The sequence below is a fragment of the Agelaius phoeniceus genome, chromosome 6, assembly GCF_051311805.1.
Source record: "Agelaius phoeniceus isolate bAgePho1 chromosome 6, bAgePho1.hap1, whole genome shotgun sequence".
In the NCBI taxonomy this organism is placed as follows: domain Eukaryota; kingdom Metazoa; phylum Chordata; class Aves; order Passeriformes; family Icteridae; genus Agelaius; species Agelaius phoeniceus.
The window spans coordinates 14,214,438-14,238,692 of record NC_135270.1 but is presented as its reverse complement, the minus strand read 5'-3'; the positions used below and the strand labels follow the sequence as shown (position 1 = coordinate 14,238,692).

The 24,255-nt window shown below is 37.3% G+C and overlaps 1 protein-coding gene across 13 annotated transcripts in view; it reads left to right on the top strand.

Annotated features, from left to right (window-relative positions):
• The window catches only part of SOX6 (SRY-box transcription factor 6), a 370,587-nt gene extending 346,691 nt beyond the window's left edge, over positions 1 to 23,896 (top strand). For 10 of the 13 annotated variants that reach the window (XM_077179864.1, XM_054635990.2, XM_054635992.2 and 7 more), the window contains 3 exons: positions 6,806 to 7,039; positions 9,587 to 9,803; positions 16,968 to 23,896. In XM_077179864.1, coding sequence (XP_077035979.1) covers positions 6,806 to 7,039; positions 9,587 to 9,803; positions 16,968 to 17,271 — 755 coding nt within the window. In that variant the 3' untranslated portion in view covers positions 17,272 to 23,896. Of the gene's footprint in view, positions 1 to 6,805; positions 7,040 to 9,586; positions 9,804 to 14,050; positions 14,102 to 16,967 lie in introns of all 13 variants that reach the window. The other 3 variants (XM_054635996.2, XM_054636000.2, XM_054636001.2) reach the window with 2 other exon arrangements.
• The last annotated feature ends 359 nt before the right edge of the window (positions 23,897 to 24,255 follow it).

Genomic DNA, 24,255 nt, shown 5'->3' with positions numbered 1-24,255 from the left:
TGACTTTGAATATGATTAATATAGTAACAACAATTGCTTAGCTGGTAGACCAGTTGTTTTTTTTTTCTGAAAAATCAAGTCAAATCCATAGATCTTGTCAAATACCTAACAATAGTTGTTAGTATTTTTTCTCTTGGACCGGGCTGTTTCCTCCATGATTTTCCTTTCTGTGGGCCTCTATTCTCCTCAACTGAGTATGAAATAAAATATCAAAGGGAAACAGCAACAATGCTTGTGGATTGAATAATGTAGATTGTTAGATCTGATGACTGGCAATCCCTTACTTCTGGCATCATTACTTAGGCTGAAAAATGTTCAACTTAAAGATGATTCATATTTCTTTTCTATCAATAACATTAATGTCAGAATGGGGTTGTTAGCATTTAATTAATTATCTGTGAAGGGTCTTGAAGTCTGCAAGTGGCACATGATTGAAAAATACGATGACACTTAAACACCTCCCCAAATTTATAGTAGAGGCTGCTTCTTCATCCCAGTTTCTCTGTAGATGTTTCATGGATCTTCACAGAGTAACTCTTATGTTAGAGCACATGTGTGACTGTGTCAGCCACCAGGAGCTAAAGCCAGGCCTCAAGCCCTAATTAATTCAGTTAATATCGCATGTAATTTAAAGCATTATTTTATTGTTTTAGCTATAGTCCATGCCAAGTTTCTATGAGGGTTAGCTTTGCCATAGAATGTGGTCAAGAAATCTAAACTGTTTGTGTAAGCCATCAAGCAAGTAGCTGCATTTAGCAGTTTTAATTCATTTATATAGCACAGATTTGGGCAGGGCTGGCTGTGGAGCGTGGATGTGCTAGCAGCTTATTTAGAATTATTGTTTTGGTATTTATTAGGGCACTGCTAACAATTCAGCTTTAAACACTGGTGAGCGAATGGTGGAGCTGAGAACAGTTGCTTTGATTTCACACGCAGCAGATATTCCACTCTTAATTTTAGCTTTAGACTTTCAAATGGGGAAAGATGTATATGCAGGTTGTGAGTATGGCTGTGAAAACTGGTGCTGTTTTAATTGAGATTAAGTATTTTGCTTGCATATGTAAAACAAATGTACTAAAAAAAGTAAACTCGCTGCCACCAAAACTGAAAACAAGGCACTCTGGAAAATATATGCTGATATATAACTGGCTAGAATTTCCTTCATTTTGCAAAGCCACGAGCCACATGCATCAGCTCACCACAAAGTCATTAGGTCTTTTTAAACTCAGATGAAAAACATTAACAAATACCACAAAAGGCTTTAGTATGGCCCCTTTGTTCATTCACATATGGCAGTTTATAACTCCTGCACCACTTGGGTCGTGTGTTTGTTTAAGCTGCCTCCATCAGGCCAGCCCTGAAAGAACAAAAGACATCTTGAGCGATCCTAAGCAGGAAATGGGCTAATCTAAACATGGCTTGTGACACTATAAGTAGAATAGAAAGGGGAGGGATTGATTAGTCATTAATGTCCAATTGACTCCATATGGATGTTGCAATAATAAGGCCTTTTTCAGTGCAGTAGCGGAGTTATTGAATTAGAGGTTTATGTTTCCTCAGAGCTGACCTTAGGGAATTCCCAGTTGGTTCTTCTTGTTGATGTTTTAAAGAGAATGGAGTCTCTTAGCAGGGAAAAGGGAAGTCTTATCATAAGGAAGTGTTGCTTGGATATAGCTAACCTGTGCTACAGTATATTCTCACCTTTTAGTATTTACCTAGTGCATTTCAGAACCCTTGCAGGTGAAAAATTTTAGAGGCCATTTAAATATTGCAGTATTTCATGAATTGCTTGTGGCTTACCCGGTTTTTCTCCCCATTCATTCTCTGACATGCAGCCTGTGAGAACTGTTCACTGCTCAAATTGCAGCTGAATAATATTTGTTTAGCATTTGGAACAAAAGCTGCCTGACAAACAGAACATTTGTGTCACCCCTGTTCAAAACCTTGCCATGTTTCCAAGTGGGTATTTTGCCAGTGATGACAAGACATGCCAGTAAAGAATGAGAAACTCTGAATGGTGTTGGGGATGAAGAAATAAGAGGCAGGCAAGGGGCAAAACAGATAAATGTTATTCTACAGCTGCTACATGTTGCTAAGATTACAGTGAAGTAGCAGTAATTCTTGTAAATTTCTCTAAAATTGATAACCCAAAATATTAGTTAAATAACAACTCCTGTGTTCCAAGCTTGCCAAAGCTGCTCTTTCTATTCTGTTCTTTCCATATTTTTTCTTTCTCTATTTGATTTTAGCTGCTGCTATATGTTTCACAAAGGCTGCATTTGTCTGTACACAGGTTAAGAGCAGCACAGGGCACTACCAAGCTGGTTTTTCATTCTCCCTGTCTTTATGGCATGTCCATATTTATGAGTAACCCATCTCTTGCAGTAAAAGAGTGACTCCTCTTTGCATGTTTGTCATGTTCTGGTCTCTGCAGTGCTAGCTGTATTACCACAGACAGGGCCAGATATTTTGGAGGTCACAATCAGTCTTTTCCAAACTAGGCAAATATGTCACCTCAGCTTAATGAGTAACTGATGGTAAGAGCTTTACTACTAACCAGTCATTTTCATACTGGGAACCTAGAAAGATTGACTGTATTTCCATGTATCCTGTCTTGGTGTGTGTCCATGGAAGATGATCTGCAGTACATACTCTAGATTAGCCAGATCCATTTTCTGGGGGGAAGTCAGGGGAAATGTATCACTTTAAACATGAATCAATGGCCATACTATGAAGAGTCATTAAGGAATAACAGGGTGACTGACAAAAATCTTTCTTTTGCTGTCACTTCTTTTCTCTCTTTTCCTCATCTTTTCCTCAGCCTTTTTTTTTCTCCTTTCTATCACATCTATTATTGTTTGTTTTCTGGTAACATGTAAAGGCCCAGTCTCAGGTTTTGTTCGAGGCGATGTGAAAAATGGAAGGTAAACCCACATCCCAGTAAAGACAGTAGGATTAACCCTATTGTGGCCAAGATTTCAGGAAGCATGCTGAGGGATAATGCCCGTTCTAATATTAATTTCATTAGAAAATGTAAGAACCTCAGATAAAGACAGGAATAAATAAATAAATAAATAAGTGAACAATGTAACAATTGTTATTTTATGTTTCTTAACATTTATTTCACATGAGGAAGTTTATCTTTCTTTATGATCAGATTCTTTTATCTCTCCAATATTCTCTGATTAGACAGCTCTTTAGAAATTAAAATATTGTTGCAAATTATTTTCATGAAGCTCTAGCATTTTTAGATTTAGTCTGTGGTGTTTTCTTTGCCTCAGTATTGCCCCTAGAGCAGTATGGAGTCCAGCCTTCACAGACGGGTTGCCTGCCATATATCCATTAAAAAAAATACCATTCTTCTTTAATCTGATTTTAGTTTTAAATCATCAAAGTTATGACAAGCTGTGGAAATGCAAAGGATCTAGGAAGTAAGGCAGTGAACACTTCCAGAAGCAAAAGTGCCACTTTGAGGATAGCCCCTGTCTTTAGGCCAAAATATAGAGTTCTTTGCCAACTAAGCCACTAGGGCAGCCAAACTGTACTGCTTCTGCAATCATTATAAATTCTGACCAGGCTCTTAATTCTGAAAATCCCTCCTCCTGTGATTGCAGTATGAACAGTAACTGGCAGAGCATTAGTTACCATAGAGAGACAATTACCAATTCCTTCTCTTGTCTTGTCCTTCACTGGTAGTACACTTACATTTTATCTGTTATTTTAGGTTCATTAGTAATTAGAATTTCCCGAAAATATTTTCAGAAAGATTTAAAACACCTACTTCTTTGCACTTGCATATACATTTTCTTTAAAAATTCCAGGTGTCTCTTTGAGCCTCCATCAGTGCTAACAATAGGAATTATCACAATAGGAAAAAATTCCATACTTTGTTAAATCTGTTGAAATTGTTTTCATAGGGCACAATAAAGTCAAAATATCTGCTTGACAGGATGAAGTACCTAAGAACAACCAGTTTGAAAGCTTGTTATGTGTTTCAACTTGTAAGACATCACTGAGCATATATGTATTTGTATCATTAGCACCTCATTTCTAATCTAAAAAGGTACTTAGGCATTCTGACTTCCCCCCATGCTGCAAGAACTATTTTATTGTCATGCTTTATATGCTGAATATAATTCTGTGGTTCTGAGACAGAAGAGCATGAAGATTATACTGCTTTAGTTATTTGCAGAAATTAATTTTGCAAATGCTTTTGTGATGGCCTATAGGTCAGCTTGCAAATATTTCCCCAGAGATCAAGCTCAAAGAACATCAACTCTTTGGCTGCTTTTTCAAGTCCTTCAAGTAAGGACTTGCATAAAGCAGATGCAGCCAGACTTGACCTTCTTGGGATGGTTGTAATTTATTACTCCAAATAAGAATTGTTTTCTAACATGACCTTTCTATGAAAACATATAATTTATGGTGGTTTTCAACCTTCCTCTTTTTTTTTTCCTTTCTTTTGTTTTTTCTTTGTTTGTTTTTGTTTATTTTCATTCTGTCTAGATTACATCCAGATTAAAAAGCCACCTATAATCTTGTTCCCAGTAAAACTACTCTTTACCTGCATTAGGCTTGAAAAGTCCAAAATTGTGTTAGAAAGTGCTAAAGACAAACTCTTAGCTGTAGTGAATAAGTACCTTTGGGAAAGGAAAAGATGCAAAGACACCTAATGGATTCAAATATGTCTTTCCTGTGCTCTGAGTAGAGCAGTTTAAAAACAAATTATAACTTTTGCATAAATAATAATTTAATTTTTTTTTGTCACCAGCTTCCTAATTGCCCACATACTAGTAACAGATTTTTATTACATTATTTTAAAAGATAGAACAAGTGTTAGATGCTATATTGGACTTTTCTCAAATTATGTAGTTCTTTGTCCCAGTAAATAGTTCAGTGTTGACTTACTATGTTTGCAACTTATTTCAGTTTCTAAATAAACACATCCTCTCTCAAAATATGGTATCTTTGACATGTTGCTGGTTCAAGGCATTTTGGCAACAATGAGCAGAGCCTCATTGACCATTCACCCCCCTCAACTGGTCCTACCTGCAGGTCACTCTGCAAATCTGCTCTTCCCTTTTGCAGTAAAAAGCTGACTGCAGCCTCCTGTAAATGCAGAACACCTGTGGCGTGGTGCTTAACTTAGAACAGTGCTAAAAGAGTTTTGCAGCTCACATTTGCCACAAACCTGTCTTCTTTTATGTGCATGCATGTTAGTATACAAATTGCCAAATTGGTGTCAGTTGTAAAGTAATGGCATGGGAGGCATCATAAATTACCAGGGTGATCCTCAGGAGAAGACGCTGCTGTGTGCGAATGAGTGTTTTGCTCTCAGGGTAATGTATGTCTTCATCTGGCCCAGTAGTCAGCATATTGCCCTGTGTTGATGGATATAGTCAGCTTGAAACTACACTACATTTCACTGCACAATAAACATGGCTGTCAACACCATATAAAGCAAAATCAATTTATCCTGTATGGTCAGTGCGTTTTAAATGAAATTAATGTACTGTGGACCTGGTGGCAAAAAGGTAGTGTATTAGTTATGCATCCTCTATTTTAGGGCCCCTTTTTCATGCAAATGTGTTTCTTATATAGAATTTTTAGAAAGGTGCGCCTATATAATGCTTTCAGTCTGAATTAGGAAAATTGATTTTTGCACAACTAAAAACTTGTGCCTGTATTCAGTAAAACTGCAGTGTTTTGTTTTACGTGCTGTAAATAATTAATCTTACATTATTTGGCAAATAAACTATTACAGCTACCATCATGAATTTATAAAAAAAAGGAGGTCTATTGCTGTATTAATTTTTTTGTCAAGTATCTTGCCTTTTCAAGGTATTAAATTATATGACCAGTTTGGTGAGGTCAAAGACTGTCACTCTCCCACTGTAAACACTTTTTGCCTTTTTTTAGCTAAGGTATAACTCTAAAAACATATCTTATCATCACAACTGCAGAAGTTTCTTCCAGTAAAGGCATGCCTTGGTCATCTGTTTCACCCCTAGTAATTAGTTCTACACCTCAGATCTGCTATCTCTAAACTCCCCTAAGTCTTTGCTGTTTGTGGTCAAGAAACAGGGCTGGATGCATTCAAAATCCCAGTTAGGGCTGGCATGTACAAGCTGAATTGATGGCAGATAAAGACTGGGATACACTATGGCACAGCAGGCACGGAGTTGGGGTACTTGTCTCCCGCTCTGGAGTGCTCCAATGTGCTGTGCATGTACTTGTTAGAGGAAGACAGTTTTATTACATATATGTGGTTCAAATGCTTCAAAGCACATCTAGAATACAATTAAAGCAGATGCAACTTTAGAGTGTTCAGCTCCAAATATAATCTGTTCCATACAAATGTACCTGGTGCATGGTATAATTTATTTTATGAAATGTTTGGCACGTGCTTCACTGCTCAAGCAGCAAAGTCGTTGTCAATGGCTTGTGTCAGCAGGCCGACATCAGTTTGGATTCTCAAATGTGACTTCTATGTGAGTTTTTTTGAGCATTCAGAGAATGTATTTTATGGTAAAGCCCCAGATGGAAACTTTATCAAATCTCCATGTCTTAATTGGAGAAATATCAGAGCAATTTGTTTCTTCAGTTTGATGTTGGGTCATCTCAGCTACACTGAGACCACTGGTTGGCCCATCTCTCTCTCTTTCTCATAGATCTGGTAGCAGGGGGAGAGAGAGAGAGAGAGAGAGCAAAAGAGGCTAAAATAAGCAGAGCACTGAAAGCGCTTTCCTAATGCACGTAATAATGTTTTGCATCCATCTTGTTTCCTCCTGCCCTGACGTTACAGGGAGTAAAGCAGTGAATGGCTCTGCAGCTAAACTACAGCAGTATTATTGTTGGCCAACAGGAGGGGCCACGGTGGCTGAAGCCCGGGTGTACCGGGACTCGCGGGGCCGCGCCAGCAGCGAGCCCCACATCAAGCGGCCGATGAACGCCTTCATGGTCTGGGCCAAGGACGAGCGCCGGAAAATCCTCCAGGCCTTCCCCGACATGCACAACTCCAACATCAGCAAAATCCTAGGTAAGTGCCAGGCAACGGGCAGCAAGCTGTGTTGGCAGGTTTAGGTTGGATATTAGGAAGAAATTCTTTACTGGGAGGGTGGTGAGGCACTGGCACAGGTTGCCGGAGAGGCTGTGGATGTCCCACCCCTGGAAGTGTTCAAGGCCAGGTTGGATGGGGCTCTGAGCAACCTGGTGAAAGGTGCAACCCCCGTGGCAGGGGCTTGGAACTGTATGATCTCTATGGTCCCTTCCAACCCAATTTTACAGTCCTGTGAACTTCTCTAATTTTTGGACATATCTTTTTCTGGTGGATGTTCACCAAAATTAGAATTACTGAAACTTATGCAAATGAAGGTTCATGGCTTGTTTTCATTTTTATTCCCTTTCTTTTCCCTTTCTGCCCCTTCCCTAATACTTTTTATTGCCAACAGCATCACAAAATGCTTTAAAACTTAGTAGCATTGAAAAGGAATGTTTTGTGAAATCTGTTGTGAGAATGTGTCCCAATAAAGTCCCAATAACTGCAAGATCCCATTAGAACACACTTGATCTACAAATCACCTGAATGCAATATGGGACTTCCTAGAGTAAATACTGGGATAAAGTTTAAAAAGTACAAAATCAAAATCAGAGGTTTATGTCAGACAGTGCAAAATCAAGAAGGAAACCTGGCACAGTTCAAAAGACCTGTACATGCAATCCTCACATCCAAAATAATGTTTGGTTCAAAACATTGCAATATTCAAAAAGCTAACCACTAGAAGTGTGCAATTAAAATATTGCTCAGGTAAAAGTCACAGTAGTTAATATTTACTTTGTATAGATAGACACAATCAGGGAATATTCCATGGGTTTTATTTTGTCCCTGTGCAAATAAATGGACTCATTTTTGAGAAATTTTGATTTGCTTTTTAAGACCCCTCCAGAGAATTAGAAACATACGTGAGAATGAGTGGTGAAATGTTAAAACCTGTATTTGCTTTTTGAGTCTTTGAAGTGAAAGACAGATTCCAAATGTAGCTCGTAATAAATAAAAGTAAAAATCAAGTTTCCTCTGTAATCATTTTATTGTAAACTCTGAGTTCAAATACAAAGTTTGTTGCATGTTAGTTCAATCAGAGGCAAGAATACATAGAAATAAATGCTACTTTGTCCTGAAACTTCCAAAATCTTTCTTAGTAGTTCTCATATTTTTGTCTACCATATAAGTGAGTTATATGAATAGCCTTTCAGTTTTGTATAAAACCTTCACTGTTTCAGTGTTGGCAGCTGTAGGGAATCTATATTATTTGTGTGCATTCTGTGAAAAAAACTATTAGGAGCATAGTAACTGTATTCATTAAAATGTAAACTTACAGCATAAATATTTCACAAGTGCCAGCAATTGAGTGTTTGTTAACCATGGAATTAACCTGTCAGTATCTGCTCTGCCACAAATAAGTCTATGTCCATATAATATCTGTGCAACTTTTCCAGGACAATGAGAAAAGAGACTGAAATATTAGAACTGACACAGAATATTGTTGGCTTTGGATAATATTTATACAACTTTTCCATTTGTTGATGTATGAAAAATGTTAGTAAAAGAATAGCTTCCACCCACGTTTACCACAGCTGTAATCGTTTTATTCATCTAAAAGACACCAAAAAGCTTTTTTCTGCATTTCTTATTCCCGTCTCTGTTCAAGTGTTTAGATAGCTCCTTACAAACAATACAAGAGATCTGAATACTTTTGCCTCTTCCTGTGTACACTGTGTTAATTTTTAAACTTTTTTATTGGTGCAGCTTTCAATGAGAGTTTACAGTACCTGAAGTGGTGTATATAGTTACAGTGTGCTTTCTGTTTTACTTTTTGTCTTTCCAATGTGAGTTTGTGAAATGTAAGATTCAGTTCTGTGTTCCTATTACATCTGGCAAAAAAATAACATGAATAACAGAATTTAAAATAGGTGTCAGTATTATGCCAAGCTTATATCAGAAGTTCAGTAAATTTAAGATGCCCAGACAGCAAGGGATTGTTCATAATTTTTCTGAATCTACAAGGTTTGATACTTTTTTCCTGCTACATAGCAAGCTATTAATATCTATTAGCAGGAGTGTATAAACCAAATTCTCATAAAAATATCAAAGAAGCCTGTGTCCCTAGGCAATGTGTTAGGCTTTTAACAGTGAAAGTATAGCTGCAGACTTTCCTTAACCACCATAGTGTGCGTGGTATTACAGAGGTATGGAATTACTCACAGATTAATGCTCTTATTGTAAAAAATTAAGTAGTCTGTTTTGCAGCACGAGGCTGAGATTTTGAGACTTAACTATTGATTTTAAGTGCACCCTATTTAATAGAGATTTACATATGCTTAGTCTGCAGCAATATCTGAAAGTCAGGGTTCTTTTAAGATGTCTCAGGTTGTGCAAGCCAATATATGTGCAGACTGATGTAAATTTAAATCAGTTTATTTAATGAACTTAATTAAAATTCATTATGGTGAGAAGGCACGTTGAATTGTGTATGTGCGCAGCTAAGCCCTCTTTATTTGAGCACTCACTGACATTTTGTGTCCTTAGGATCTCGCTGGAAGTCCATGTCAAACCAAGAGAAACAACCTTATTACGAAGAGCAGGCACGACTAAGTAAGATCCACCTAGAAAAGTACCCCAATTACAAATACAAGCCTCGACCAAAACGCACCTGCATCGTGGATGGCAAGAAGCTGCGCATTGGGGAGTACAAGCAGCTGATGAGGTCTCGGAGACAGGAGATGAGGCAGTTTTTTACCGTAGGGTGAGTACAATTGTTGCCATTGTTTTCCAAGATGGAGCAGGCTGTTTGAAACCAAATGGAGTTATCTGTTTAAGTCGCTGACTAATGTCATTTAGAGGGAAAGGGTTTGAACCGGTAAGACCTTATTAAAAACATAAGATGGAATATGGAGCTATCGGCTTGCCACTGAATGCTGATTATGAGACTGATTGTGGAATTCTTTAAAGGCAAAAGAAGTTGTTTCCCATTAGCCTGAAAGGTTTGAATCATGTCTTTTGTGAGTTTTTAGTAAGCTAATCCATTCTGGGTTAGTAATGACTCCAGCATCATTTCCTAAATTAAGAAAAGAACAAAGAGAGAAACACAAAGGATTATTCCTGTGTAGAATAGGAGTCAGGAGAGGGGGAAAAGGGAGAGGAGTAATAGCAGTTGCACGAGGAACACACACAAATGAATGATATCAAGGTATGAAGCTACTAGGAATTTTTTTAATATAGAGAAGTATGATTTTTTTTTTTTAATAAGCTTTAGAAGAAGTCTTTCAAGTAGTGCACAGATAGACTGGGTAGATTTATAACTCAAAATGTATTGCCCAAAAAGATCCTGACACAATTTTAAGAACACTGTGTGTGTTTTTAGGGCTATTTCCTCTGGTTTTCAGCAGAGAAAGCAGCACTATGAAACATCTACAGGCCAAGGATAACAAAAGTCGAGTGAAACAACTGCACCATAACTGATTTTTCGCTCCTGTTTCTTTTTTTTTTATGAATTAATCTGTGATGCTCAGTGCTCTAACACAATGTTTCTGGTGATTTACAAAGAGTCTAAAAGCTGTCTCCAGTGCCAGCCTTTCCAAATTCTCAATGTTCTGCTTATTTCTCTAATCACAATAGGCTCCTTTTGTTGGGTACTTCACCACCAGATAATTGACCTTGACGTCGATTATGTGCCCTCATTTTTGGCTTGGGATGCAGAACTCCTGTTGCAGTCAATTATTTTGTGGTACAGCCTGCAACAATGTGGGCTCTTTCTTCAATCAGTAAATAGAAGTGGTTTTGATATCTTGAAATAGCCTTCCAGTCTATAGTTATGACATTGTTTTTTTATTCTTCAGTCTAAGGGAAATTGTTTACTAATAGTCTTCCATCAAAATTGCACATAGGACTCTAAATAGAAATCTGAATTTATATAGCACATCACAAATTATATTCAGATTGAGGGAATGAAATTCTAGCTTACGTCTTCCAAAGCAGATTGACAGACCAAATCACATCTAGACAAGAAATGTAAAAGGAATGCCAAAACAGCAGTCTGAACAATTTGAGAATTGTTTGCTAATTCAAAACAGCATTAAGCAGTAGCATTTTGCACATTAGATGTGATGGCTAAATGGGAGTGAATATTGAGGATGGATTTAAGAAACTCCTAAAAGTGCCCACCTAAAGAGTGAATTCCTATTAAAATATGTATACTGAAAGCTATTCAAAACTAAACTGGTGCAACCCAGATGAAACATTTTTCTCATATATCCACCAGTGTGATCATGAAGACCGTGAGAATGTCACCATTTCTTGAAAGGATTGTTTCCAATTTCTTTTTATGCTAAGTCCACTTCACCATGTTCTATTGATGTTGAAGAAGTTTAAAGTAAACTACCTCTGCGCAATTATATGATGATGCACTGGACTTTACCAAAACCAATGAGTTTTAGTTGTGCAAGTGATGGAAAAGGGAGTATGAAGTCTAATGGATGCATTCAATGGAGATGAAATGAGATCCATGTTGCTGTACAATGTGAATATAGATTGCAGTCCTGAGGAATCACAGGCTGGGATTAAAAAAAAATTATTTTATACTTCCCTGTGACTTCTCACTGTTGTCCCAAATTCCCCTTTTCCCTCAAGAATAATTTAAAACAAACTTATTGGAAGACACCAAGTAAAATTAGTGAAAAAGACAGACTAGAACATCTTTTTGAACTGAAACATAAAGCATGGAATCATTTGTCTCAGCAGAATAGTTTACTAAGTAATGAAAAGCAACATTTCTTCCAAATCAGATTATAACTAAGTGAAACACAGTAAGTGAGCCCATCAGCTTCTTAAACTTACTCTTCCCTGTGTTTAACATAAATATCACATAAAGCATCAGCTGGAACAGTTTTCCTAACTGACCTCACACCCCCATTATTTTTCCACTGTTTTGATGGAACAACATAAATCGTCCTTCAGAACTGTAGACGTGAGAGTTGAGATGCTGTTTCCTCTTCAGAGTGAAATAAGAGACAAATGTGGTTTTTCGGATTGAATATGCTCTGTGTTTACAGTAAATATTTCAGTGGAAGATAGAGAACAAAAGTACAAAATAGACTCCAATGAAATGTGCCAAGTGCTTCATACTGCTTGAAGTACTGCTGGGTTTTTTGGGTTTTTTTTTTGTAGCCTTTTTTTTTTTTAAAGAACAAACCAATTAAATTGGGAATGGGCACACCAAAATGGCAACAAAATATCATCACGGAATAAAAAGATAAGTAAGAGATGTGTGAAGAGTCAGATACACATTCAAAGCAGGTAGCTAAAGGAAATAGTAAAAAGCAAGAAAAATATATTTTTCATAATTATGTTTGCATTTTTCTTATACCAAAAGTCCATTTATGTTTTAAGCAATCCAGTAAAGGCTAGTTCCTGTCAGACTCCCTTAGGTGAGCCACTGGCTAACACAGGATAATTCTGCTATGGGTAGAACCCCCCACCACAAGCATGGAGTTCTCCATAGCTCAAACTTTTTTGTTGCAAAAGGCTCACACTGCTCACTTCACTGAACCACAGTCTTTGACAAACTTTGGTAAGATGTGAAAAGGGAGTTTAAAGAATTTCAAGATACAAACTAGCCAGGATTTAAAATACAATAGAGAAATAAGCTAATGAGTGTCTATGTTTTGTTCTGATTTTTGAAGAAAAACCTCCAAAGAATTGAATGAGAGTGAAGATTTCTTGGAACAAATTGGCCAGGAAATGAATGTTTTCAGATAATTGTAATTGTAATAGAACAAGATCTGTGAACTGCCAAGTATTCTAAACAACAGAGTGGAACTTGCAGTGTGCGTAGGCCTTCTATTTTATCCCTACATTAATGAATTTTGTTCCAAATGAGGCAGATAAAGTACAGAAATAATTCATGTTTAATGCAGAGTATGTTAAAAAATTGCTGCTTTCAATATAGGGGAAGCTGAATCTGGAGCCAGCTATGTCTTTAAAATAATTGAGTTATTTTTAATAGTAAAATTATTAATGGAACTTGTGAATGATACCTTCAGTATAAGTTAATCCCAAACAGACTTCAAGTGATTTACAATTTATCCTCAATAGTAGTTTTTTGTAATGCATAAATAAATGTGAGCTAACAAATGGATCATATATAAACCATAAATTCAGGTATTTTAAGTTGAGTCTGTCTTTTGTTGCCTTGTCTTACAAAGATAATTCATTGCTCAGTCATTTTTACAGTCTAATACACTCTAAATAGAAGTATATGCTATATACATTTCTCTGCAAAATGATGTAAGCAGTAACTTTTTTTTCCTGCGCTTTACCAGAGTAAGATGTTTAGAATAAAGCCTTTATAGTGTTTATAACTACTGTACACACATAGTCTGAATGTTGCTAGGCTATGGTTTTGAATAAGTCTGTAACATTATACTCCTGTAGCTTGAACTTAAAGCAAGTACACAATGGGTGCTTTTGTGAGATTTACTGTTATTTCATTCCTTATGGGAATGTAAGTTTCAGGGGTGTGTAACATCTGAGCGTTTTGCTTGATGCAATCAATTTCTGCTTCAGACATTTAAATAGCTGTCAGAAAATGGTTGGGAAGGGATCAGAAAACAATGGTCATTTGCCAATTTAAATGTTTGGCTGGTTTGGCAAAAGTCAAAAGAGGAACATTCTCCAGGAAAATACTAAGAATATTAATGCCACAAATTTGTGAGCAGGTCAGTTTGGCTAAGAATTTTCATGTTACTTCCATTTTTATATTTACTTAAATATTTTGGGCCAAATCTTAAGCCCCAGAGTGGACAGGCAAGTTATCAATGCTGGCGGAGCCGAGGAGAGTGACCCCTAGTAATTGTCCACATGAGGATTTCTAAGCCAAAGAGGAGATGATGGGGACAGGAGTAGTTTGAAGCCAGGGTAGGTAGAGATTGCCACCATTCCTCATGGATCTGAAGAGACCAGAAGATTAATGTTGCTTTCTGGAAATCCTAACAGGCAGAAAACTTCCATGTGCAACTGAGCTGAATTGTAACCTGTAGCTTGCAGGTAAAATATGTTTTTATCTCCCCCCTCCAAGGTTCTAAGATGGTAAAACTCTAGCTAAAGGCAATGATTAAATGCGTGGAATTTTATATAATAAAAGAACCCATTAACATGAATGCCTTTTAGATCTAAAAAACATAAGAACAAATAATGGCCAGAGTTGTAGGTTAGAAACTCCAGTTCTTCCTTTCAGGGGGAGTACTGGGAGTTTAAACAAATACTCTGTTTTCCTCCCCAAAAGAACTTAATTACTTAGGAAATGATAACACTCATCTCTAGTAACATATGCCATCCACATAATTTGTGATATTTTAAAATAAGACTTTCTGGGATGTAATGTAGTGGCTAGAGCAGAATTTACAGTGACAACCTGATCAGGTCTAAATAATAACAGGTATTAAATCAGAGGTAGGTGTCCAGTTACAGGGGGTGTGTAGGTGCCCATGTTTAAGTGCTAGCAAATTTTTTGCTAGCAAATGGGTAGCAATTTGAGACTCTTTCCAATTAGGTGGTACAGTTACCACATGTTTACAGTTCCACAGTGAGATATAGGTAATTTAAAGTTATTACCCAGCCAGCAGCAGGCATGCACAGCATGTCTGATTTTTGTTTAACATGTAAAAAAGGACTGCATTTATGAATGACAAATTCAGTAAGCCTATAACTTTCCTGCTATACCAATCAAGTTCTTTGACAATTAGATTCATTCAGTAGCTTGCCATGCATTTTCCTCGTGTACTCCCAAGTAAAAATACCTCTGTGAATTTGGCTTCTTTGTGCTCAGATGACCACCTCCATTTATACTTTGAAAAGGGTGGTACTTGTACAAGTCCCACAGAAATGTGGATGTGCAGAAGAGTTCTGCTGACCGAGTTTTAAATACTAGGATTTCTTTTTCCTTCAGGCCTTAACACTGATAACCACCACTTCATCAACATATCTCAGTATTGTCTTAAGCAGACTTTTAAAATTGTTCTACTGCTTGTAAAAAGACTATTTGCTTCTGAAAAAACACAAACCTTTTGGGGAGGAGAGGTACAAAGGTGGATATTAGTGTTCTGATACTTAATGCCAGCTGTAACACAGCAGCAGCTTTGTCTCAATCATTCTTGGAGTCAGTTCTACAACTTCTGTTACAGGAGTTGTGAAAACTTTTCTCAAAGCATCATTTGGCATTGATATGATGGTGTTCTTTGATGAACAACTGGTGATGTTTTATTTTGTGAATTTATTTATTCTAAGAAATACTGGTAAAAGATTATTAGATGGGCAGATCAGAAAGAATTATGTGTGTATGGCCTGGTGACAACTACATAGATTTTTCTGTTGACCATGTGTGGGTTTCTTTTTCCTTTGCTTTGTGGATCATTTTCTGTGTCTAAAAGTTGTGGAGGAGATACTTGTGGGTTTTTACCAGTAATAGCTTATACTCCTGAAAACCTGCAATCCTAAACCAGGAATGTTCCCATGTGAGGTAGGTGTTCAATTTTATGGATAAAGTATTGAAAGATGTTTGCAGAAAATCACTTGCAAGCAAATACATTGCCTGAAAATTGTTTTCACAGAACATTTATCAGACCATTTAAAAAGTGAAAATTTAGTGAAAAATCCCAAGCTGTTTGTAAATCATCTGCAAATCATCATTTGCAAACAGGAGTATAATGACTGTGTCAAATGAATTACTGCGTTTTTGCTCGCTGCTAGCCAGGTGTACGAGACTTACACAACAGATGTTTGAATTTCTCAAGCTGTGCAGAGGCTATAAGAGTCAGGCTAGCAGTACCAGCCGTGGCAGGACTGCAAACTATTTTGGTGGTGTGTTACACAGGGTGTTCATGATTTCACTGTATCACTACCCAAACGACTGCAGCTTCCCTGTAGCTCTCTAGTGTGATTTTTGTCAAAATTAGAGTTTGATCAATGAACAATAACATTTAGAGTTTTTTTTAAATAAGCTTAACATTATCTTCTGTATTGATTTAGCCAATGATTAGGAAATTGTGAGACCGGTTTATAAAATGTCCTTTTGAATTTAGCATGGAATGGCATAGTGGTCAACTTGCAGATTCCTTAGACTATTCAAACGTACCTGACACTGTTTCTCCTGCTAAAATCTATAATAGTTCACTGTTACTGGGTTAATATTGCTCTAAAGAAGGTTGGGAATACATTGAAATGTATGATTCTTTAAATAGATTATGCAAATAGGCATGTATGTTCAATAACTAGTCAATACAAAGTCAGCATCTTCCAGGGCAGATTTGTTTTCTTTTTTTATGAAGTACTTGGCTTCAAAAGCCCCATCTTACACATAAAATCCTGAAAAGCAAATGGCATTCTGATGATGGATCCAAATAAAAATCAAAAGCCAGCAATCAAATGTCAAAAGAATGTCCAAGTGCCATAGGAGTCTACCTGGCTAGTCTACCCGTACTACTGACATAGTAAATTAGATACTTCAGTTTCTCTCTGCTCTTTTAGGTAATCTTGAGGTCCTCTCATTAAAAGAAGCACTTGCCATGAGTTTAGAGGGTTTAGATTTTGGATACATGGTGTCTGTGGTAGCAGGCAGGCATGACAGGATGCCCGAAGCCTTTTGATGGTCTCTGCCCAAGTGCCAGTTTGTATTATGGTTTGAATAAACACGTAGAGTACATGAAAGGGTGTCTGGTAGTGACTGAAAACACTTCATTTCCCAATTGTCCTTTGGGGCAGATAATGAACCAACACCATAGAGGACTCTGAGCCCAGAGGAATACATGGAGCCTTTCTAGGAAACCACCTGCTTTTCCTTCCTTTGGACTTGCAGAAGGTCTTCCCTCCTCTGCACACACAGGCAGTGACACTTCCCTCTTGTTTTTCCTTGCAGACAACAGCCTCAGATTCCAATCACCACGGGAACAGGAGTTGTCTACCCTGGTGCTATTACCATGGCGACCACCACACCGTCCCCTCAGATGACATCAGATTGCTCCAGCACCTCTGCCAGCCCTGAGCCCAGCATCCCTGTCATCCAGAGCACTTATGGTATGAAGACGGACAGCGGAAGCCTTCCTGGAAACGAAATGATAAATGGAGAGGATGAAATAGAAATGTACGAGGACTATGAGGATGATCCCAAATCAGACTATAGTAGTGAAAACGAAGCCCATGAGGCAGTCAGTGCCAACTGAGGAGTGTTCACAGAATTAAAGTACTCAGACTCATTTGGGTTTTTTTGGGGTTTTTTTGAACAAAAGTTCTTAAAGAGCCTGCATGCATGTGTGGCTCCTACAGTTACATCAGCAGAATGGTCTTAAATGTTTCTTATTGTGTGAGACAGATTGTTTCCCTAATTTTTCATGAACTTGGGTTTTTTTTTTGTTTTTGTTTTGTTTTGTTTTTTTAATTTAGATGAAGACATAAATATCAGACATCAGGACTTGAGAACTTATATGAATCAATAGCTGTCTTACAAGTCTTACCTTTTGTCTTTTTCCGTTTGGATGCTGATAAAGGTTTAAGTTACTGTTTTAGATGGGGGTTATACATTCTCACTCAGGTATGCTGTGCCAGCCTACAGGTTGTGAATGTGTTTTTATTCTGGATTATTTTAGAAAACAAAAACTGCAGATTTCATATTGTGAAACAGAACAAGTCCGCAAGTGTGCACACCTGTGCATCATAGCTTGTCTTTAAAAAATAGTCTCTGAATTCCATTTTTTTTTTCCATATGTATAGCTGAACTTCTGATGTGCCAAACTTTTCATAACTTTTGAATCTTAACATTTAAACAAAAAGTCTTAAAGGAGACACTGTAAAGTCTTAGACAATCCTTTGGCATCTTAAAAAAAATTATATATGAAACCTAATTTTTTTCCAGAATATGGTAAAGTACTCAGGAATCTGGAGACAGGATATTCTTAATTAGTGAACATGGTTGCCATAGTGCATGTGCCCAATTGCTTTTGCCTCTTGATGTGCCATTAGTGTGACATTTTAAGTAAGCACAAAAGAGCGATCACCAGCTATGGACAGGCCTGTCTTAGCAGTGTGAGGCCACCTCTGATTACATTCTCTACCCCTTTGCTTTTAACCCTTGCATTCAGTCTTAACACATTTTCTCTTAAATAATTTATTCATTCCAGAATGTCAAGGGTCCAAATACTTAATATTTATTTTTAAAAGTACAGTTGGTGGCATTACACTTACAATTCCTTATTGATATTTTAAAGAGCCTCTTCTTTCCCCTTCCCTAAATCACACAGGTATATGAAAATAAAAGTGCACCTGCTACTAAAATGAACATGACCTTTATGAGTGAGAAATTCACTTGTTCCTCTAACACTGTATGTTCAAGGAGCACTTGTAAACACTCTGCTATATGTATTGCAAAATAAAGTGAGTACTTTTATATGTACATAGAGTACAAATACCCCTAAAAAATGTGTTTATAGTTATAAACCTCTACACTTAGACAGCAAGGGCAGATGTAAAATCCAAACTGCATTTACAGTCCACCATGCTGAATTTTTAGGGCCTGAGGAACCTGTGGCAAATCATGGCTCTGCACTTCATGTTCCCATTGCCACCTGAAGGAACTGTGCTACCTTAAGTATTTATGCAGTGATTTATTGGTGAGACTCCAGGTGGGGGAGGGAGGGCCACTCAAATATCTAATTGCAAAGGTGGGAAAATGGGTCATCAAAAATATTTATTGTATGTTAGTCATGTGGGAATGTGACTCATCAAGAGCTTTGGGATCTTTGGATGTAAGGTGCTATAGAAATTTAAATATCTGTTTGTATTACTTCTAGAAACAATGCAGTTACTGGAGAAAATTCTGGGAAATATGCAAGATTCAATTCAAAGATTGTGAATCTGTTAGATTTCAAAGATGGAGGAGAAACTGCCTTTATTTTTTCCCCCTCATTCTCCACTCCTGTTCACAAATAGATCACTGTATATATATATATACAGTTCCAATAGGCCTGAGGAATAACTGTGCTGAAGATCCTCAACTCTTTTATTTAGAATTGGCTGTGTTCAGCACAACAGTGATAAATTTAGGCTCGGGCGGAGAGGTACCAGGGGGCCTGGAGCAGCTCCTCTGGAAGTCTTGGAGCATCTTTTCATGGAGCTGCACAGGTTTTGCTTCGGACAACAAAATGAGCCTATTTTAGTAGTAGTCAGGCTGTCCTTGTGCCTCCTGCTCTGCAGACACCCCTGTGAGCTGCTCTGGAGGAGCAATCTCCTTCCTGACAGCCCCACTGATCCCTGTCCTGTCAGAAACAGCCATTTTTGCCACTGTAGGAATTGCGTTTCTATGTGAGAGAACGACCCCCCGAGACAAAGAAGATTGTTCAATTTACAGGACAATTTATAAAGATAATGGCATAGAAACACAATGGTCAAATTTCTCTGACCATTTTGTAATTTGGAACAAAAAAAAAGCTATATTTTTAATATTTATTTAACTGTGTTCTGAGTCCATGTCTAATAAGCAATAAACTGGTCTAGCCAAGTCTTCAAAGGCATATGCTGTGTCATTAGCTGGTGAGCGTCCTCTTTAAGCTGGCTAAGGTACTGATAGAAAGTGTTTTTTTGTTCTTAAAATAGCTTGGGAATTTGAACTGGTTTTAATACATTCAGCTCAGATTGGGGGGAGGACATCATTATTTCATTAAAAAAAAAAAAAAAGACTATTTATTAATGTCTTACATAATTCTCCAGTTAGAAGTATTTCTCCCTCCCCCACGTCACTTTCTCTCTTGCTCTCTTTTTTTTCCTGGTTTTGTTGCATAGGTAGAATGCTGTATTGCTAGCATTGTATTTTATGTAATTATTTTTTTGCACAAAGGCAAACATTTAGATTAGTAGGTTAATTTTTTTTTTTTTTTAATTTTATGACCATGCCAAAATAATATTCTGCAGGCTTGTGGAGAACAAAGGACTGTTCTTTAGGACTGAAACTTGATTTTGCTTGTAGTACAAAAAAAAACACACACTCACAGATGTTGTTTCGTAAGTGTTATAAGCACTGGATATAAATGGTATTTTTTATCACTTCTGACTAATGTGAAACTGTTGTACGAAAACTACATGAACAAAAGTCATCTGTTTCGACTCGTGTGGGCCTGCCTCACAGTTGCCGGATTTGAGTCATTTTTATGTCTTGTTATTTCATTTATTTATGCAAAATACATGTATGTATGAACACTTTGTTTTAGCTCCAGCCCTGCCTCAGTGCTGATGCTCTGTATGTTAAAGCCACATTCTCGAAAATGACTGGCTGTTCAGGAATCACCAGCTGGTAAAAATTGCATTTACTGGCTGGGGGAGTGGGAGGAACATATTTGAATCTGAATTGTGCCTATGAGCGTGTTATTCTATTTATTAGCCGACATTGGCTCTAAAATGTCAGTAGAAATCAAGGAAGGACAATCATAAGGATGAAACCCAACATTTTTACTTTATTAATCGGAGCTCAAAACAAAGTTTTTTGATGAATTTGCCATCTCATTTTAGATTTTTTTTAAATTGTGTAAATATAACATAGGAAATAGAATTTTATTTTTTGTTCATGGATACTTAGTGAAGTATAAGTTATGTATTTACTTTTGTTCTATATCAGTGTATGTTGGTCCATATTAAATGCTGACAAGTCACTGTACCTCATGTAGATGCTGAATTTACACCCGCAGTGTGAGCGCAGTATTGTGGACCTGTAGCTGGGACAGCAAGATGCCTCACTTGTGCTCTCTCTGATTTTTAGTAGCATATTCCACAAACAGGGAATACTTTCTTCTTTTTTTAGAAAGTTGATACATGAAACATGCCAAATTTTGGCCACATTTGATGGGAAACACAGTCTTCTGAATCCAAGTAAAACCAATGAGATATTTTACTTAACAAGAATGACATTTGGAAGTCAAAAGCATATCCCTGAAAGATTAAAATGACTGAAATGGCCCTTGCAATGCAGGCAAGACTCGGTGATATCAAACCTTTATGTTGTACATCCATTTAATCATGTTATTGTTACATTAGGCTATAAAACCAGAGAAATTGTTCACACAATACACAAAGAGGATTCATGGAATTGCTTCTTAAGCTTTGTGTTTGAGGCCCCTTAGAAACTGACTGGAAAAATAACTCCATTCAGGAGCACTAATATAGTAATACTATTTTCTCTGTGAACAGTTTATTTAATTAACAGATACAATATATTTTCTTTTGGAAAATTATTAAATACTTATATTCAAGAGAAGGAGACTCCCCAAACAGTCTGGTACCAGCCAGAATAGTTCACTTCTTTTATAAAAATGGAAGAGAAAGGTCCCAACAGAAACCATACTCCTTTCCAGGGTTTATGTGCAGAAACAAGTCTGGAGAACTGGCCAGATTCTGGTCTGCTTGTGTGTTTGGGCATCACCATTTAGCTTGTGAAACCACCTGCTGAGCATTCACAGGATCCTGACACAGTGCTCCTAAATCAGTGTTCTCAGGTGCAGGGGGAGGGAAAAGACTCTGGGATGGCTCTGGGATGGAAATGCAAACCCAACAGCAGCAGCATTAGTCCCAGTAAATACACCACCCCGGGCAAAGTGCACAGCAGCAGCTGTGAGCAGCCTCTGCTTTGGATAAACACAACACAACCACCTCCCAGTGCCATCTAAGCTCCAGGCTGGCTTTCTGCACTTTGTTTTTTGGCCACATCAAAGGCATGGCATTTCAAAATCTCCTCCCAGCAGAACATTCTACAAGATTTAGACCCCATCCTCCCCCAGAAAATCACCTACCTACCTGCCTGACATGAAGCATGTTAGTGCTTCCACGGTGGTCAAGAGGAGCAGTGCAGTGCTGGTGTTAAGTGGGGTGAGCTTTGCTGAGCCAGGGTCACAGTAAGAACAACTGCACTGGAGATGCAGCCAGCAGGATGTATTGATAGAGCTCTTCATGTTTTTATGAGAAGTTAATGAATGGGCTTGGACCCCTTGGTGTTTTGCATGCTTTTTTAAGATTCAAGGTGGCACTTAAGCATGTTCTTTTAAAAGAATAATACTATATGACCTCATTTGATCATTTACAAAACACTTTTTCCTTTAAAAGAAACTTCTTCTAAACTTTTTTGGTTTTTGGTACAACCCATTAAAATCTGTGATTTTTCTCAGATCAAGATACATTTTTGATATGTAGCAATGCCCTGCTACAGAAGGAAAAACCAATGCATATGCAAAATAATTTCATTTTAATCCGAAGCCCTTTCTTAACTACCAGAATTGTTGGAAATGGTGACAAAGAAGTATTCTGAGATTTCACACGCTGGGTAAAAAGGGGTAGGGTGGGGTGAACTGGGCTGAAGGAAAACTTATCAAAATGGTATTTATGGCAATATGAAAGCTATAAAGCAACTTAGTGACATGGCTTGCTTTGTAATTTCCGCTTTCTAAAAACCACAAGTGAGGTCCTTGGTGCTCTTGGAATATGGGGAATGTGCAAATATTTAACTGTTTGTATGCTGCACATTGCAGACCTGCTAGTGTGCATTCTCCGTTTGTCTTCCTTTGTTATTTGTGTTTTGCTTTCCAGAAAGCAATGTTGTTTTTTTTTCTTGTACCTTTCTTCAGCTTGTAGCAAACTAGAATGCTTAGCATTTATGTTCATTCATTATTGTATTTCCCATGTAAAATTTTTTTTTTTTATTACATTAAGACAAGCTTATAAGCTGTTACTACATAACTTATCTTACTGTAACTCTTATTTCCTGACATTGTAATTTGTTTGTGATGTATATTGTGAGATTGTACTCTATGTTAATTTAATCAGCACAATTCACTGACATGCTGGACTGACATGCTAGCTGCTGTTTCAAATTGTAAAGTTTGTGTAGAGCTGTTGGGACAACTGAGACTCTCTTGTCAAGGTACTATGCTTTGATTCCTATAGCAACACCCTGGGTGCAGCTCTTACTGGCGAGGGCTGCTTGTTTAACAGCCACTGGCTACTTAATGGGCAGGTTTTCTTTGTAGAAATTCTATATACAGTGCAGGTACCTACCTGGGCCCATGGCCGGTAATTATTTGGGCGTTTAGAGGAAAAACTAGTGTCTATTGCTGCTTTGAATATGTTTTAAAGTCTGAAAATGTAAATAGTTTATCAAAAAAAAAATCTTGTACAGTCCAGTGTAAAGTTTTTAAATGAACTTAAAGGTTGCCATCACATCTCACACTCTCCTCTTGATACAGTAAAAAGAAAAAAAAAGAAAGAAAAAAGTTTGCTAAGGATATTGATTTAAGAAAAAAAATCTGTTCTCAGATTAAAAAAGAGAATAGTTATTCTTAGCTCTGCTTCATTGCATAAACAGACTTCTTGGATTTTGTTGTGCAGTATTGACGTGAGGTAAATTAAATATTAAATAATCTTTCAGTGGTACTTTTAAGAGTCTTCTCCTCCTCTGCCTCAGTTATTGATGGAAAAGACAAAATTGAAAGACACTGTCCATATACAGTATGTTCTGGTGTACGTTGGCACCTTACCTACATGTTTCGGGTGGGAGGGATTTTTTAAAGTTTTTTTCTTCTTTTTTTTTTTTTTTTTTTTGCACAAGGTGCTTTCCTGATATGTTAAACATGTCATCCTTGGGTGATACAGTATATGCCATGATAGGGGTTTAGACCCCTCAGGGGAGTGTCTATAAGACTGCCTATTTATGCTCATTTACCTCAAGACTGTCCTCTCTACCCTTAATCTATTCACCATCACTCCATCTTTTGTACTGCTGTTGACACTTACAAATTAAAGATAAATTTTGTTTTACGAGATGTGTGTGTGATTTCTTCTATGCATCCCTTATTCCTTTGAATTTAGTATTAAAGACTGACCACGATGAGTTGATGGGAAAATGCAACTAGGCCTGTTCAGCTGGCCTCCTGTAAATTTGGTGACTGAATTTTACAGCTCTTATGTTTTGCCCACGCCTTTCTAGTCTATGAAGGCATTTTCCAGCCTCTGAAATGCATTAACACCATATGCTGTAAAAGACATGCATGATAACCAATCTAATTTGACAATATACACTCAATACTGTCAATTTTGTGTGCAGGAAATGCTGTTGGTAACAACATAATCTCAGAAGGATTTTTAGTGAGTAGAAATGAGACAAAACAGTTCTCATG